Source organism: Balaenoptera acutorostrata, chromosome 14 (genome assembly GCF_949987535.1).
Source record: "Balaenoptera acutorostrata chromosome 14, mBalAcu1.1, whole genome shotgun sequence".
Classification (NCBI taxonomy): domain Eukaryota; kingdom Metazoa; phylum Chordata; class Mammalia; order Artiodactyla; family Balaenopteridae; genus Balaenoptera; species Balaenoptera acutorostrata.
The window spans coordinates 28,629,728-28,646,328 of NC_080077.1; the positions used below are offsets into that span (position 1 = coordinate 28,629,728).

Sequence of the window (16,601 nt, forward strand, 5' to 3'; positions counted from 1 at the left end):
AGCGCTTCTTCGGGGCGACAGTGGGGACATGAGCAGGCTCCGAGAAGCACCTGAGCATTTCCATGGTCCCTTCCCGCTCAAGAGGGAGCGTATTCTTTCTCCTTGGAGGGCGGCGGCCTGGAGCTTCCCGCGCGAGCGCGAGGAGTCCGCCGCTCGGCCCCGGAGCGCGTGCCCGGCCGCAGCCTGAGGGCCCGCGGGCGTGCGTGCGCGCGCGAGCGCGCGCACCCTCCGCTCCGCAGACGCCGCACTGCAGCGCCTTGGGGCCCAGGCTTAGGTGGCGCGGGGGCGGGGCCGTGGGAGGGGGCGGGGCCGCGGAGGGGGGCGGGGCCGCGGAGTGGCGCCGAGGCCCGGCCTAGGTCCGGCCTAGGTCCAGGCGGTGAGTCGGCGCCGCATCGGTTGTCATGGGGACGGCGGCGTAGGCAGGCACTGACGTCAGCTGGCGGCGCGCTGCCCGCACTGCGGCACCCAGAGGGTGCTCAGAGCCCGGGTGGCCGGCGGCGGGGGTGGTAGCGCGGCCGCCTAGCTCTCAGCCCCACCCCGCACGGTCCCGGCGTCAGCTCCGGCGGGACCCTCTGTGGGCAGGTCTGCGCCCTCTTCTCCGTGAGTACCCTGCAGGCCTGCTGGTGGCGGGAGCCCGGGCTCGGGCGCTCGGCCTGCCCTGGCCCTCTCCGGGGACAGTGGCGTGGAGGGCTGGTCGGGTCCTAAGGCGCGGGGGCGGCGGGCCGGGGAGGCCAGGCGAGGGCTGCCCTGCACCACTGCAGTCTGACCCGACCAGCGCGGCAGAGTGGAGGGATGGGGTTTCTGAGAGTTACCTCTTCGTACTTACTTTTCATCTCCCTTTCCTGGGCTCCTTTTTTCCGGAACTCTGAGCGTGGTGTCGTGGAAGAGTGAATGCAATCTTTGCCTTTCCTATTCCCGATTCTGGTTTAACAGCGTTTAAATCAGATGCGCACTAAGTACATACGTTTATTTCCTTTTAGGGTGTCAACCTGGTGCTGAATCTTGAACCCGTGAAATACCTTCTTAATAACATCTGAGAAAAGGTGATCGAAGTGTTACGTTTCTAAGAGTATAGTTACATTAACAGGGTCGTTTCGATATGTATACAAATAGAAGAAAGCGTTTACTATTTAGGTATCCCTGCCAAATGGCTGTGCTACATTTTCGTATTACTGTGAAAACATCTACTGACTGAACATATGGCTTCTCCTTCTTTTGAGAAAAGGATGCTAACAGTTTTTCCACCTGTTGCGTTTACGATTGCTGTTACTTCTTGGGCGTTCTGGAAGAAGATTGCTTATTATGAGCACTCTGAGAAATTAAAAATATATATATTTGAAAGAAGTTCAAATACCAAAAGTTTTAAAAATCGTATTTAGAATCTTATATATTTATGGAGACTATTCTGATTTATTAGTTGAATTATATATACGGGTTTTGTTTCCTTTTATCCCGTGCTGTAAAATTCGGTTAAGGAGCGAATCATCCAAGCCTCTGCTTTTTCCTCCCTTGATCTTTAGTCATTTATTGGCTGATAATCAGGCATTTAGAGAAAACAAAATGAGATGAAATGTAATGCAGTTAATTTCCCTATTTTGTATCTCTTAGCAGGTCCTGTAAAAGGGTTTGTGAGGGAGAAGCTTTTAAATGTAATGACGTATATGAGATTCACAGATGTCATTTTAAGTTTGACCTTAATTTTTGCTGATGATCTTACTTATCAAATATTAGTCATTCTATAATGTATTTGCTATAGTACACATTACCATTTAGAGATGATTATTCCTGTAATGTATTTGCTATGTTTATCATTAAATTAATATTATTGTTTACTAATTGGATTGTACATTAGACTACTAAATAGTAGTAAATAACGTAAATACATAATTTAATATGTTTTGTCTATCGCATAATTGTTTATTTTTAATACTATAATAATGGACATAAAGTAATGGGCCAGCCACTGTGCTGATAACTTTGCTTTTCAGTATTTCCTTTTCTCCTTACTATAAAGTAGGTGCCATTTTAATTTCCCAGGCCAAAAAAAAAAAAAAAGAAAGCTTAAGCCTGACTCATTTTGACCCTAGAACCATTATTACTGCCCCCCCCCTTTTAAAATGGGATATATAGATGAAGAGAGCACAGGCCTAGCCCTCCACAAGCTAGCAGTTTGGTGGGGGGCGGTCACAGAAGATTTTACCAGAGTGAAAATTCAGGGCCTAGGTAGGAGGTATGAAGATCAAGGCACTGTGGGAGCACAGAGGAGACATATTTAACGATTGCTGTTACTACTTGGGCTTTCAGGAAGAAGATTGCTTGTTATGAGGACTCTGGGAAATTTTAAAAATATACATTAGAAAGAAATTCAAATCCCAAAAGTTTTTAAAACCATCTTCAGAATCTTGTTTATTTATGGAGACTGTCTCTAACCCCTCAAAGTTAGCGAGCTCCCTAGAGAAGATACTGATACTGACCTGGGTCCTTGGACTCTTTAATCAATAGAAATTGATGCGAGGCCAGACAAGAAGTTTAGGCGAGGCTTTATTGGGACTTCTGTTGTTTCACGAGGGAGTGAGAACGGGAAACGGGGTGGTGGGTCGGGCTGTGGGGCAGAGCTGGTTCCTTAAATGGGGAGAGGTTGGGGCCAGATTTGTGGGCTGGGCCGAGGGGTGGCTTAGGTGTTCTGCCCACCCCCTTGGTGGTGCTGTGTGCAGGGATCCTGCACAGGATGCTGCTGCTTTTGTTCCCAGCGCCTCAGAAGTTGGGTTTTGGCCCTTTTGTATCTTACTGTTCATGATTTTGCCCCAGCTGTGCATGTATGCAGTTGTTTTTAGTCCCTTATAGTTTGTTTGTCCAGGTGCAGACACTCCAGTAAAGGGACCCAGGTCCCAGGTCTTAGCCTGTCTCAATACTATTTGCATTTAGTGTCAAAGGATAGTTAGGAGTTAGAGAGACCAGAGAGGAAGGGCATTTTTCAGGAGAGAAGGGTGTATGTGTAATGGTACAAAGGCAAGAAAGAGTTTGGCACATTTGAGGGCCTGCAAGTGGTTTCACAGGGCTGGAGCCCACAGTGTGGAAGTGTGGCTAGAGAAGGGGAGGTGGAGAAAGGCAAGGGATCATTTCACTAGTAGCTTTGGACCCCAATGGGACCTCATGTTTTCCAGTATTGGGAGCTACTGAAGAGTTCTAAACAAAGAAATGATTCCATCACATTTGTATTTTAGAAAATTGCTCTGGTGGTTTATTTTTTAAGGGTAGTGTGATGGGGACATGGAAACAGTCTTAAAACAAACAGCAAAATCCTTCCATAGTCTTTCTGTACCTCAAAGCTACTGCCTCATGTCACTGCCTGTGCAGGGTGGAGGGAGACAGTTGGAAGCAGAATTGTAGAAAGAATTATCTACATGTTTCTTCTACAGGTCTTACCTTCCATTCATTCCTCCACCTGTGGCTGCCAGGTTTCTGTCCCTCCACAAAAAGCTTTGCACACATGACTTCCTGACTGCAGATCCAGTGGACACTCTTCAAATCTTGCAAGAACTCTTGGTACCACACAGTGTAGACCACTTCTTTCTTGAAACTGTTTTTCCTTTGGTTACTTCTCCCAGTTTTTCATTTATCTCCCTGATGTCTTTTTCGTTTATTTTGTGGGCTCCCAGAATTCTGTGTTTGGCCCTTTTTTTTCTTGCAACCATCACAAATATAAATAAGTGATGCCCAAATCTTCAGACTCTTATCTCCTTGCTGGATTACTATATTCTATCACCTACCAAGCATAAACTGATTTTATATATATATATATATATATATATATTTATATGAATCTCCATACACAGACACACACACACACACACACACACACTGTATATGTGTATACAATAATAATAGCTATCATTTTTGAAGAGCTTGCCATGCTCTAGGCATTGTGCCTAGTGTTTTACCTGCATATTCTTATTTCATCTTTACAAAAACCCTGTAAGTGATTTACTATTATCATTCTCTTTTGAAAGAGTAGGAAATTGAGATTGATCTATTGACAGGTAGAACTGAGATTTGAATCCAGGAATCTGACAATAGAGCCAATGCTTATAGCTGCTTAATACCCGTCCGATATCCAGCTCAACATGCCCCGCTAAAGCTCACTGAGCATCCCCATAAGAAGTATCTATTATAATTGTAGCTAATGTTATTGATGCTTGTTCTAAGGCACTGTTTTAACCTTTTAATCATTTAATTCTTACAACAGCCCTTTGAATAGTCACTATTAGACTGATTTTATGGATGAGGAAACGTTGCCCAGCCCATACGAGTAACCGTGGGAGATTACAGTAATTCCAGGACTTGTGTTTTAAACTACTTCACTACACTTGTGCTATACTGTACTATATTCCAATTAATGATACTACTGGTCTAATTATTTCCTTTTGAAAAACATGAGAATCATCCTTGACTCTTTGTTCTATCTCTTCAGTAGTTTTTATTTAATCTGTCTAAAATGTCATACATTTTCTGCTCAAGATAAAACAAAAGAATATAAGTAAACCTTTTCTTGATGACTCAGTCATAATATAGTTCAGCTATTTTCCTATATATTGAATCACCGTGGAATACTATAAATATTAAATCCTTATTTGCTTTATTTTTTTTTTCTACTTATGTGCTGTCAGGTTTCAATTACTGATGCAGTTGGCTTTGCAGCCTCTCTTTTCTAATTTGGGGTAGATTGGAAAGATGATCAGGCTTATTAGATCTTTTATCTTCTAGAAAGAGTTAATGCTGTTTCCTGTCAATAAAGAATAGGAGATTTTACTCTGTGTATTTAATGATGTCTGTTTTGTCTGTATACCGGATAGTTGTTACAGAAGTTAACTCACATAATTAGTGTATTTGTATAATTATTTTCTTTTTAGCAGTTCTTATCAGACTTTTCTGTCCAAAGTACCCCTAATACTAAAGGAACATGAATGTGGATCCCTAGGGATCTGGAACCTTAACTGATAATTGTTGAGTCAAATCAAATTTTTTTTTTTAACAGTCTTCATTTTTATTCTTAAAAATGTATGCGTATTGTGTTCTAATGTGAGAATGTCTGTTTTGGACACACACCCTCATCTTTTACAAAAACTGGAAATTTAGGAATACATATACTGAGTTTATCCATGGTTTTGATACACAATGATACACACCCAGGTATTTATTTGAGAAGATGGAATGAATGCTTGTGCTTAACCTTCTCTGTTGTAGCATTTTCAGTGGCAGGTACAGAAATATTTAAATTCATTATCTGTGAATGTGCTACCCAGAAGCATACTTTACTAGTGGAATAGTGTATGTGCTTGGGAAAGTCAATCCTGATAGGGAGTTTGGTTTCTCAAAAGTACATAGAAGTGTTCATTTTTTTTACTTAAAATACTTTAAAAGGTGTGTTAATATACTGTTAGATGTTTATTGCCTTTCAAACATTTTTTGTTTCAAATATATAAATATTTTACTCAATTATGATCCAGTTTGCTTTACTTTAAGACTCTAAACTGATTCAGATGTATTTAAGTCATTTACATAAGGTTGGAATAAGAGAACTTAGTTTTATTGGTATAAACCTGATGAGGTAGTAGACAATCACATAATCTTACGTGAAGAGTATTTTATAATTTTTATTTGGAAATTCCATATTACAAATAAATCCTCTTTGTTTTAATAGGATCCTGATTGAATCAGTGCTTTACGCTATAACTCAGTGCTCTCCATGAAGCTGAGATATGCCCACTGGTAAGATTTCTATGAAATTTATATATGCAGTACAGATTATTTATTTTAAAGTTTGGATTATTTTAAGGGATTCTTCAATTAAGGAATGAAGTAGGTGTCATCAACCAAAAATTACATTTAGAGATATTTCATAGTTTGATATTTAGCTATCTATGTAATGTTGGTGATTAAGGTTAATATGTATTCATTGGCTGGCAATTGGGGACTCAGCTGGGCAAGGTAAATGATAACATATGGTTAGTTTTTATTTTTTATTGTCAAAATGGGTTTTTCACTTTAGAGTAGACTTTGGCAGACTTTTTCCTAAAAGGCAAGCTAGTAAATATTTTAGGTTTGGTCTCTGCTACAACTCCTCAGCTTTTCCATTGAGGCACAAAAGCAGCCATAACAGTTCTTAACAGAATGGGCATGGCTGTGTTTCAATAAAACTTTATTTATTAAAACAGGTGACTGGCCTGCAGGTAGTAGTTTGCCAATACCTGCTCTTGGGCATTCATTCATTCAGCATTTATTTATTTGAAACATGTTTACTGAGTACTTACTCTGTGCTAGACCCCATGATAGTAGCTAGGGATGTAGTTATGAACTACCTCATATAGTGGGAGAGACACAGTATATTTACGTATATAGATATACAAATAATTACACAAATTCAAGTTGGGTTAAGTGCTGTGAAGGAAAAGAACAGTCTGTCTTGTGAGAAACAGAAATTTAGATGAGGTTGTCAGGAGATGTTCCGCTTTAGAGGCAACATTTAAACAGACATCTTAACACCAGCCAGCTGTGAGGAGTTAGAGGCAGTTTGCACCAGGTGGAAGCAGCTTCACATGGGAAATTGCTTGTTCTGGCAGAAGAGCGAAAAACAAGGATGTCTGGCTAGAATGTAGGAATCTAAGGGGATTTTTGTTTTTTGGGTTTTTTAAAATAGATCTTTATTGGAGTATAATTGCTTCATAATACTGTGTTAGTTTCTGTTGTACACCAAAGTGAATCAGCCATATGCATACATATGTCCCCATATCCCCTCCCTCTTGAGCCTCCCTCTCATCCTCCCTATAGGGATATTTGTTTTAATTGAAGCTGTAGATGTAGACAGACCAGGAAGTAAGAACCATGTAGGGCATGTGAAGGACTTGCTTTATTTTGTCCTAAGTGAACTGGGAAACTTACAGGGTCTTAAGCAAGGTACTAGCGTGACCTGATTTATGTTTTAAAGGGGAAAACAACTTTCAGCTTTTAATATTTGTTGAAGGCTGATTGTTGGCCAGGCAAGCATTAGTCATTTTTCATGAAAAAATGATCTTTGACATAGGATTATTCTGATTTTACACATAAGGAAAATGAAGTTTAGAGATGTCAAGTGACTTGTTTAAGCCCACGTAATAGTCGTAGGTGCTACTGTGCATCATAAGTAAAGAGTTAACTTAGCAAAGGAAACTTTTAGAAGGAGTAGCCCAAAAGGTAAGACGGATATAGGTGAGTGTGTTATCACCAAAGCCAAAAGAAAAGTTTTTAAGAAAGAAGGACTAATCCTTTTAACTCATGCAGGTATTTACAAGGCTGTGGGTTTTTTATTTTTTAACATGATACATATGATAATAGAGTTGCATAGAAAATGACATGAATCATTATCATTTGTAGTTGAGAGTGAAGCAAAGGTGAAGACCAAAGTTCGCTTTGAGGAATTGCTTAAGGCCCACAATGATCTAATACGTGAAAGAAAAAAACTGAAGAAAAAAATTGGCAAATCTGGAGAAAAAATCTCAGTGAGTAACTGATCATTTGGTAATGGTGACTTGTATATCTGCATAAAATTATGACTTTCATATGAAAACTCCAAGAAACTTTGGAAATTAAAAACAGTAGATCTGTGTTGTGGTCAATAACGTGGTAAAATAAAGCTTGCATTAGAATCAGCCTCACTCTTCACTCTTTGAGTATCGAGTTCTTGAGTGCTGTCCTACAAGAACAACAGACCAACTGGTTAAAGTGATTAGGGATAACAGGGAAATGCAAAACTAGCCATATTACACGTTCTTGAAGAAAACCAAGATTTTTAACCCAGAATTGTGAAGAACTTAGGAAATAATATCTTACTTTGGATATTTAATGGCTTATCTTTATTTAGACTTCTTCATCTGATTCTACCCAGCAGAGCCAGGAGAAATCAGTGGAACCTTAAAGAAATAATTATCCTTTTGTACTTGAGGTATACTTTCAAATGACAGAATTTTTGGTAGCACCCTTGAAGGGATTGAAAATACAGAACTCAAAGCAATACTAAACAACTCAGCAATTAACTACAACCTGATTCCCAAGGTATTATAGAGTCTGTAATGGTATCCCAGTTAATGCACTATTCACTCTTCAAACCTATCTCGCTATTTCCATTGCACCTTTTACCTCTTTGACCATAATCTCCACACAAATAAATAACTTCATGCATGTTCTGGTAATTGGTACATGCATGTCCTGGTAATTGATACAAAGAATACATACATTTCTTTGGCAGGAGTTTTATGAGTTATATGCATCCTACATTTTACTTGTAGCATATTTTACCTTAGTCTGTATTTTGTCATGAGACCTGTTCATTTTAATATTGTCTGGCAGCCATCAGTGTAATAGTTATATTCTCAAGTGAGGCAAAAAAAAAAAAAGTTATAGCATTGGCTAGAATGCAGCTGCACACATGTGAGGGGTTCATAGTATACCAGTGTACTACTGCATACTAATTAAGAACTGCTGACAGAATGGATCAGATTAGGTCTCCCATAGTGGATGCTGCTCTAATATAGAATATGCCACTTCTGGTGTACCAGTGTGCAGCATGGTAGGGAAGAGTGGCATATGGACGATGGAGCATTGCTTACTGGGATATGCCCTCTCCTTGAGTAAGGTGGTGTACATTTGGCAAAAGCAGAAAGAACCCTGCACACAACTGTCTGCAGAATATTTTTATAGACTCAGTCAAAGTAGAAACTCATACATTCTCTCACTGTCAGAACTGGGCTTTGTGTGCATGAACAAGGTGCAGTTTAGGCCAGGAATGCTAAATTAGATGGATAACTAGAAAATGGGCAGAAGATATGTCCATTTATCCAAGGTCCAGTTTAGATGTTGGGGACACACAAGTGGGAGGTGATTAAATGTAATCTACTCAGCCTCTTTTGGCACACACCAGGCCATTCAAGGTCTCTCTTAATTCAGAGAGAAGTATTCTTAAAAAAAATATTTAGGAAGAGATTTTTCAGCTCAATGGAAGAGGATTATTCCTGGAAAACAAACTATTTTTGAAATGATTTACTTTAGCAAACAGAGGAGGAATACCTGCTTTTATTTACTAGATAACGGTGCTCTCTATCTTTCAAGCACTCTTCTAAACATTTTATGTATATTCACTCATTTTTAATACAAACAATAAAATTATGAAGTTTTATTTCCATTTATAGATGGGGAAACTAGATCACAGAGAGGTTGAATAACTTACCCAAAGTTAGTGGCAAAGTTAGTGGTAGAACCAGGATTCAAACTCTGACAGTCTAACTGCAGAATCCACTGTCTTAACCACAACCCAATAGGACCCCTTTTAATAAGGCATGAAGTGATGGGATCTCTTCAGAACAAGAACAAGGACTCCCATGTGCAGAACAGGCTGACACTGAAAAGGAAGCAGGCTGAAATAAGAAAATTAGGCAAAGAGAAAGCCATAATAAAATTTGTAATAATGGCAGGTTCATGTTACTGTTTTTCAACTATCAGGCACTCTGATAAGAGTTTTACAAATATTATTTCTGATTTTTATGTTAATCATGAAAATAGATATTGGAGCTCTTATTTTGCATATGAGAAATTCTATGAACATCTGAACAGAAAATGACTTACCATCTTTGCCAGGGCTGTATAGCCAGAAATAGAATAAGTAGGAGTTATTTTATATATATATATATATATATATTTTTTTTTTTTAACACATAACAAAGATTTTATTTAAATCATTAATTAATAAGGGAATCAGTAAGATGTTATAACCAGTTCAGATGGATTTAATTTACAGAGATTTATCTACCAGACAAAATTCAGTTGCATTGTATTAATAGAAATCATTTACATAGCTATGGACAGGAAACATTTGTATTACTATCAGTTTTCTACATGTTAACCCTTTTTCTCTACTGAGTTGTAAAATAGTCAAAGACAGTGAAGCAGCAATAACCAGAATGGATGAGCTAATTTTCACCCATTAGATTTCAAAGACTTTCTCACACTGGAGTAAAATCAAAACAACCTGCAGTCCTTCTGTTCAGGGATAACCTACATATATGAATTTTGTGCCATATTTTTTAATATCATGTAAGAATTGTAGAATAAGGATTTAAAACCACGGTCTCCACGTTCTCTCTTCATTGCTTCCTTAAAACTATATCTCAGGCCTAAGTAATAGAATTGACACCATGGAAAAATTTAATTAGTAATGTGGCAGACAAATATGAAGCATTGTTCATGAGAAGAAATGGCTGAAACTAAAATGAAAGCTATAAGAAATAACAAGGACGTATAGAAATACGTGACCTACAAGTAAGTGCTCCCAGACAGCACTAGTGGAGCAGAAACAGTAAAAAGAGCACGAGGAGGAAGCCTTCCTGAGGTTAAAAAAACATCTAGGAAGAGATGAATCCATCTTGCATTTCAGGTAAATTTTATGAGATGAGAACTATATCTGAAAACTTTAATCAAGAAAAAGATAAATTTTGCGAACATCTAAACAGAAGAAGAAACATCTAGTGCATTTCAGGCTTCTCTCAAAAAACACTAAGGCCAAAGACAATGGAGCAATATCCCTACAATATTTAGGGGAAAATTGTGTTCCAGGGAATCTACTTGCCTAAATTGTCAGTCATTTGTGAGGGCAACAGTGAGCGTGTGAATTAGCAAAGAATTGCTGCTAGTGTTCCCTCCCTGAAAAACACAAGAAAACTATTGAAGATGGATTAGTTGAGTGTGTAGTACCATTTCCAGAGACATGAATCAAAATGAAAGATTTAAGAATAGAGAATTTATGATCTGAAAATATATATATCTGGTTGAGCCTTGAAACCAGTTAAATATGTAGAAGTTTCTTATGCCAGGTGTTTCAAGAAGCTATGACACAAGAACTAGTATTGATAGAGTCGCTTTAGCTTCTGGGGGAAAAGGTCAATTACAGTCTCATTTTATCTCACATTAAACTACACTTCAGACATCTTAAAAAGGTAAATGTAAAAAGCTAAATTAGCAGACAAATACTTAAATAAGAAAATAGAAATGAGCTGGTTCAGTTTTCCAGTGTAGAAAGATACTCTGATCTTAAAAGGAATGAGAGACATCCCAAGTAATGAGAATATTCTCTGTCTGCACACAGAAGACTCACTAAATATTTGTTGAATGAATAAATCTGATGTAGAAGATACTTTTTTGAGTCAGAAACAAATGCACCTAAAAGCCAATTCGCTGAGGAAAATATGTGAATTTTTTTTAATAGCCACAGATCTAATACTCTTTTATATAGCCAATAATATATAATAATTGTTAACATTTATTGAACACCTATATTCTGGTATTAGAAGGACCTTTTCAGTGTTTTATAGTAATTACCCTATCAATCTTGAGAGCAACCTTATGAGTAAGTTCCATTCCTATTGTTAACATGTAAAGAAATGCCACAAATAAATGCCATAAATAGTAAGATACTAAATCTCTAAGTGAGCAAAAGGCATGAAAAATAAAACTAATTACAAGAGAAAATAACATTGACTAATAAAATATAGAAACATTTTAAAAGCTATTCAGATTGGAAACCAGAGATGGTATTTTTGCTTACCAAATAAGTATTCGAAAGTTTATTATCAGGGTAGAGAGAAAAGCTTTTTAATATAAGGTTCATAGAAAGGTGAAGCAGTACAACAAGTATAGACAACCTTTTCAGGAAGTTTGACTGTAAAAAGGGATATTGTGAAGATGATATTGATTGCATTCAGGTATTTAAACGCTGATAGCGGGAAGATAATGGAGAAATTGATGATACGGGAGAGGAAAGTTTTCTAGAACACAAGAAGACCCACCTCTTTATTTTTTTTTTAATTTTTATTAGGGTATAGTTGATTTACAATGTTGTGTTAGTTTCAGGTGTACAGCAAAGTGAATCTGTTATACATATACATATATCCACTCGTTTTTAGATTCTTTTCCCATATAGGCCATTACTATAGGCCATTATAGTTCCCTGTGCTATACAGTTGGTCCTTATTAGTTATCTGTTTTATATATAGTAGTGTGTATATGTCAGTCCCAATCTTCCAATTTATCCTTCCCCCTTCCCCTTACCCTCTGGTAACCATAAGTTTATTTTCTACATCTGTAATTCTATTTCTGTTTTGTAGATACGTTCATTTGTAGCCTTTTTTTACATTCCACATATAAGCAATATCATGATATTTGTCTTTCTCTGTCTGACTTACTTCACTCACTGTGACAATCTCTAGGTCTATCCACGTTGCTGCAAATGGCATTATTTCATTCGTTTTTATGGCTGAGTAATATTCCATTGTATATATTTATCACATCTTTATCCATTCCTCTGTTGATGGACATTTAGGTTGCTTCCATGTCCTGGCTATTGTAAATAGTGCTGCAATGAACATTGGGGTGCATTTATCTTTTCAAATTATGGTTTATATATCTGGAGAAAACCATAATTCAACCCACCTCTTTATAATGAGAAGGAAAAGAAAAAGGTCATTTGGGGTGCATGAAAATTTGTAGACTTGGTAGCAGAAAGTTGCTACCAAGCAGCTTCCCTTTTAATAGCTTTTATCTGTGAAAGTGAGTCAAGAAGTGACAGCACTGGACATCAGAGGTGAGTGAAGAAAGTTTGAAATAGCGACAGAAGAGTGCATATGAACAGATTATGCAGCATAGAAGAATTATCCATAGCTTTGAGGTCTCAGTTGAATTTGTAGACTAAATGTTTATAATAGTGCCAAGTTTTGAAGTGGTTCTTCCAGCAGTATTCAACAGCCTGGTTATAGTTATAGAGATGAAAGTCACTTAATTTGAACAGTACCTGGAGTTTTTCCAGACAGGTGTGATGGATGGAAAGTACATGATAATGGTGAGTGATGAATGAAGTGATGGATTATGGAATCAAAGCATCAGGAACTAAAGATGAGAGGCATGATGAATAAGGAGAATATATTGGGTTCAGAGCATAATGAATGATTTATTATTTTATACCACTAAGTCTGGAGTGGTTTGATACTCAGCAGTAATAGGTAGAACAAATACAGTAAGTTCCCGACATACGAACCTTCAAGTTGCAAACTTTCAAAGATGCGAACGTGCGTTCATGTCCAGTCACGTTAGTTAATTCACATGTCTGGCATTCATTGTCATGTGTGTGCATCCTCTACAAGTGGTTGTGCTTTTGTGTACTTTACAGTACTGTATAGGGTACAGTAGCACAGTATCTTTATTTCAAGCCCAGGATGTCTGGAAGTAAGCGTAAAAGCAGTGGTATATAGCCGATTGTGTTAGTTGGGTACCTAGGCTAACTTTGTTGGACTTACAGACAAATTGGACTTATGAACGTGCTCTCAGAATGGAACTCGTTCTTATGTAGGGAACTTACTGTAAATATAAATTGCTAAGTAGAGAATAAACACTCAAACTGTAGCTATTATTAATTTTGAAGATGCATCTGAATTTTTGCCTTTTAAAGGGGGAAATTTAAATCATGTTCTGTTCATTATCATTGTCAGTTTTATATCACCTTGATTTCATTCCTTTATTTTCCCCTATCTCATTTTATCCTAATAACTGGTATTTCATAGAGGCAATAACTTCTTTTATGAATGACAGCTTGTGAAAATGTTTGTGTTAAATTAATTTTAAAGGGTGGAAAATATTCTAGATTCTCTAGCTATTAATAATATCCTTTAGATGATTTATGTATTCATTCACCTTTATCAAGCACAACATTCCAAGGGCTCAGAGCTCAGTTCCCAGGAGCCGGCCACGGGCTGGTCCTGAAAACAGGCCTGTTTTGGGATCTGAATGAATTGAGCAACCAGGGCTGCTGAGTTAACCCTTTTCTGCACAACCTTTAACCAGACTGATTATAACAAAAAGGAAATGAGCACAAATTACCAATATTAGGAATATAAGAGGGGTTCACTGCAGATGTGTTAAAGACCTTAAAAGGATAATAAGGGAGCAGTATGAAATAACTTCATGGCAATAAATTTAGCAGCTTAGATGAAATGCATAAATTACTTGAAGGACACAAACTACCAAAGCTCACTCAAAAAGAGACAGATAACTTGAATATTGTATATCTTTTAAAAAAATGTGTCTGTGGTTAAAAACCTGCCCACAAAGAAAACCAGGTGGCTAGTTTTCTCAGCTGGCTTCACTGATAAATTTTACCAAATTATTTAAGAAATTATATTAATTCTATATAAACTCTTTCAGACTATGCAAAAAGAGTGACTACTTCTCCACTCTTTTTGGGGACAATTATTAAGTACCCTAAAACAAAAACCAGCTGAAGACATTACAGGAAACCTACACCAGTATCCCTTTTGAATCTAGAGCAGATATCTTCCACAAAATGTTAGGAAATCAGTCTTACATTATATAAAAAGGATAATACGCCGTGACCAGTGGGGTTTACCTCAGGAATATATCACAACATTTGAAAAAAGTAGTCAGTGTAATTTGCCATATCATAACATTAAATAAAACCATATGATCATCTCAACAAATGCAATAGAAAAATGACAAAATTCGTCACCCATTCTGATAACTCTTAAACAAAAAGAATAGAAGGAAACTTCCTCAATTTGATAAAAGGCATCTACAAAAACCTACAGGTAAGATTGTACTTAAAAGTAAAAAACTGAAAGCTTTTACCTTAAGCTTGAGCACATCACCATGCATATTCATAATTGTGCAGGTGACCCTGACTAATGCAATAATGCAATTTTTTAAAAAGAGCATAAAGATCATAAGTGAAGAAGTAAAAGAATCTCATTTGCAGTTGACAAACTCTCTAAAAAGTGCTGTTAGAACTATTAAATGAGTTTAGCAGAATATAAGGTCCAAGTATAAACCAATTGTATTTCTATACCAGTAATGAATCACTTAATTAAAATTTAAAATATCATTTATAGTAGTAACAAAAATATGTAGCAATCAAGGAAGGATTTATCAGAAAATATGTGAGACCTGTATACTGAAAATCCCCAAACTGCTGAAAGTAAAAACCAAATAAATAAAGAGATATCCATATTCATGGATTGGAAGAATCATTATTGTCAAATAATTATTGACAGATTATTATTATCCATTCTCTGAAAGTTGATCTATTGATTCAATTCAAAATGCCAGCAGACTTTTAAGAATTGAAAATATAATTATAAAATTTATTTGAAAATTTAAACAACAGACCTAGAATAGCCAAAACAATTTTGCAAAGGAAGAACAAAGTCAAAGGAATTTTGTCATCTGATTCAAAACTCATTGTAAAGCTTTAGTAACCAAGACAACCTGGTATTGTCATAAAGGTGGATATGTAAGTCATAGATCAGAAGAGACTCTAGAAATCGACCCAAATGTGTATGGTCTATTGATTGTTGACAGAATTGCCAAGGTACCTCAATGAGGAAGAGGACAATCTTTTCAACAAATGGTGCTGGGACAGTCAGATATACATATACAGTATTACAAACTGACCATATCATGTTCAGAAATTAAATAGAAATGGATCAATGACCTAAAAAACATAAGAGCTAAAACTATATAACTTATAGAAGAAACAGGATAAAACCTTGGTAACCTTGAGTTATAAATAGATTTCTCAGGATACAAAAGCACGAACCATAAAAGAAAAAAGGGATAAACTGGGCTTTGTGAAAATTCAAAACGTTGCCAAGAAAATGAAAAGGTAAATTATAAATTGAGAGAAAATATTTGCAACACACTGTCTGATAAAGTGTATTTAGGACATTTTAAGAACTGTCAGAGCTCAGTGATGTGAAACAACCTTACAAAAATGGGCAAAAGATTTGAACATTTAACCAAAGAAGAGATACAGATAGCAAATAAGCACATGTAAAGATTCTCAGTGTCATTAGTATTTAGGAAAATGCAATTTAAATAAATAATGAGATACCATTATACACCTGTTACAACACAAAAAGATGAAAATTAACAATGTGGAGTGCTGACAAGGGTGTTAAGTAACTAGAACTCATACATTTGGGAGTGTGAACTGGTACAGCCACTTCAGGAAACAGTTTGGCAGTTGTTTAAGAACTTAAATGTGTACTGACCATATAGTATATCAGTTCCACTAGTGGGTATTCACTCAAGAGAAAGGAAGACATATGATATGCAAAACTGGAAATAACTCAAATGTCCATTAATTGGTATATGGAGAAATAAAATGTAGTATCTCTCCACACAATGGAATACCGCTCAGCAATGAAAGGGAATAAATTACTGTAATCGCAACAACATGTATAAATCCCAAAGCTTTAGGCTGAGTGAAGGAAACCAGACACAAAAAGCTATATACTATATGATTCCATTTACATGAAATTCCAGGCAAGACAAAATTACAGTGATAGAAAACAGATCAATGGTTGAGCGGGGCCAGGACATGGAGGGATAGGAGTTGACTTTGTAAAAGAACATGTGGGGTGATGAATGTTTAACATCATGATTGTGGTGGTGTCACAGCTGTATACATTGCCAAAATTCATTTAAGTATACACGTAAAACTGGTGAATATT

The 16,601-nt window shown here is 37.0% G+C and overlaps 1 protein-coding gene across 9 annotated transcripts in view; it reads left to right on the forward strand.

Moving 5' to 3' along the window:
- Positions 1–430: 430 nt before the first annotated feature.
- AHI1 (Abelson helper integration site 1) overlaps positions 431–16,601 on the forward strand; it is a 210,286-nt gene continuing 194,115 nt past the window's right edge. For 3 of the 9 annotated variants that reach the window (XM_057527846.1, XM_057527848.1, XM_057527849.1), the window contains exons 1-4: positions 431–600; positions 981–1,043; positions 5,702–5,769; positions 7,411–7,535. In XM_057527846.1, the coding sequence (XP_057383829.1) occupies positions 5,760–5,769; positions 7,411–7,535 (135 nt within the window). In that variant the 5' untranslated portion in view covers positions 431–600; positions 981–1,043; positions 5,702–5,759. The remainder of the gene's footprint in view (positions 601–980; positions 1,044–5,701; positions 5,770–7,410; positions 7,536–16,601) is intronic. The other 6 variants (XR_451825.2, XM_007190905.2, XM_057527851.1 and 3 more) reach the window with 3 other exon arrangements.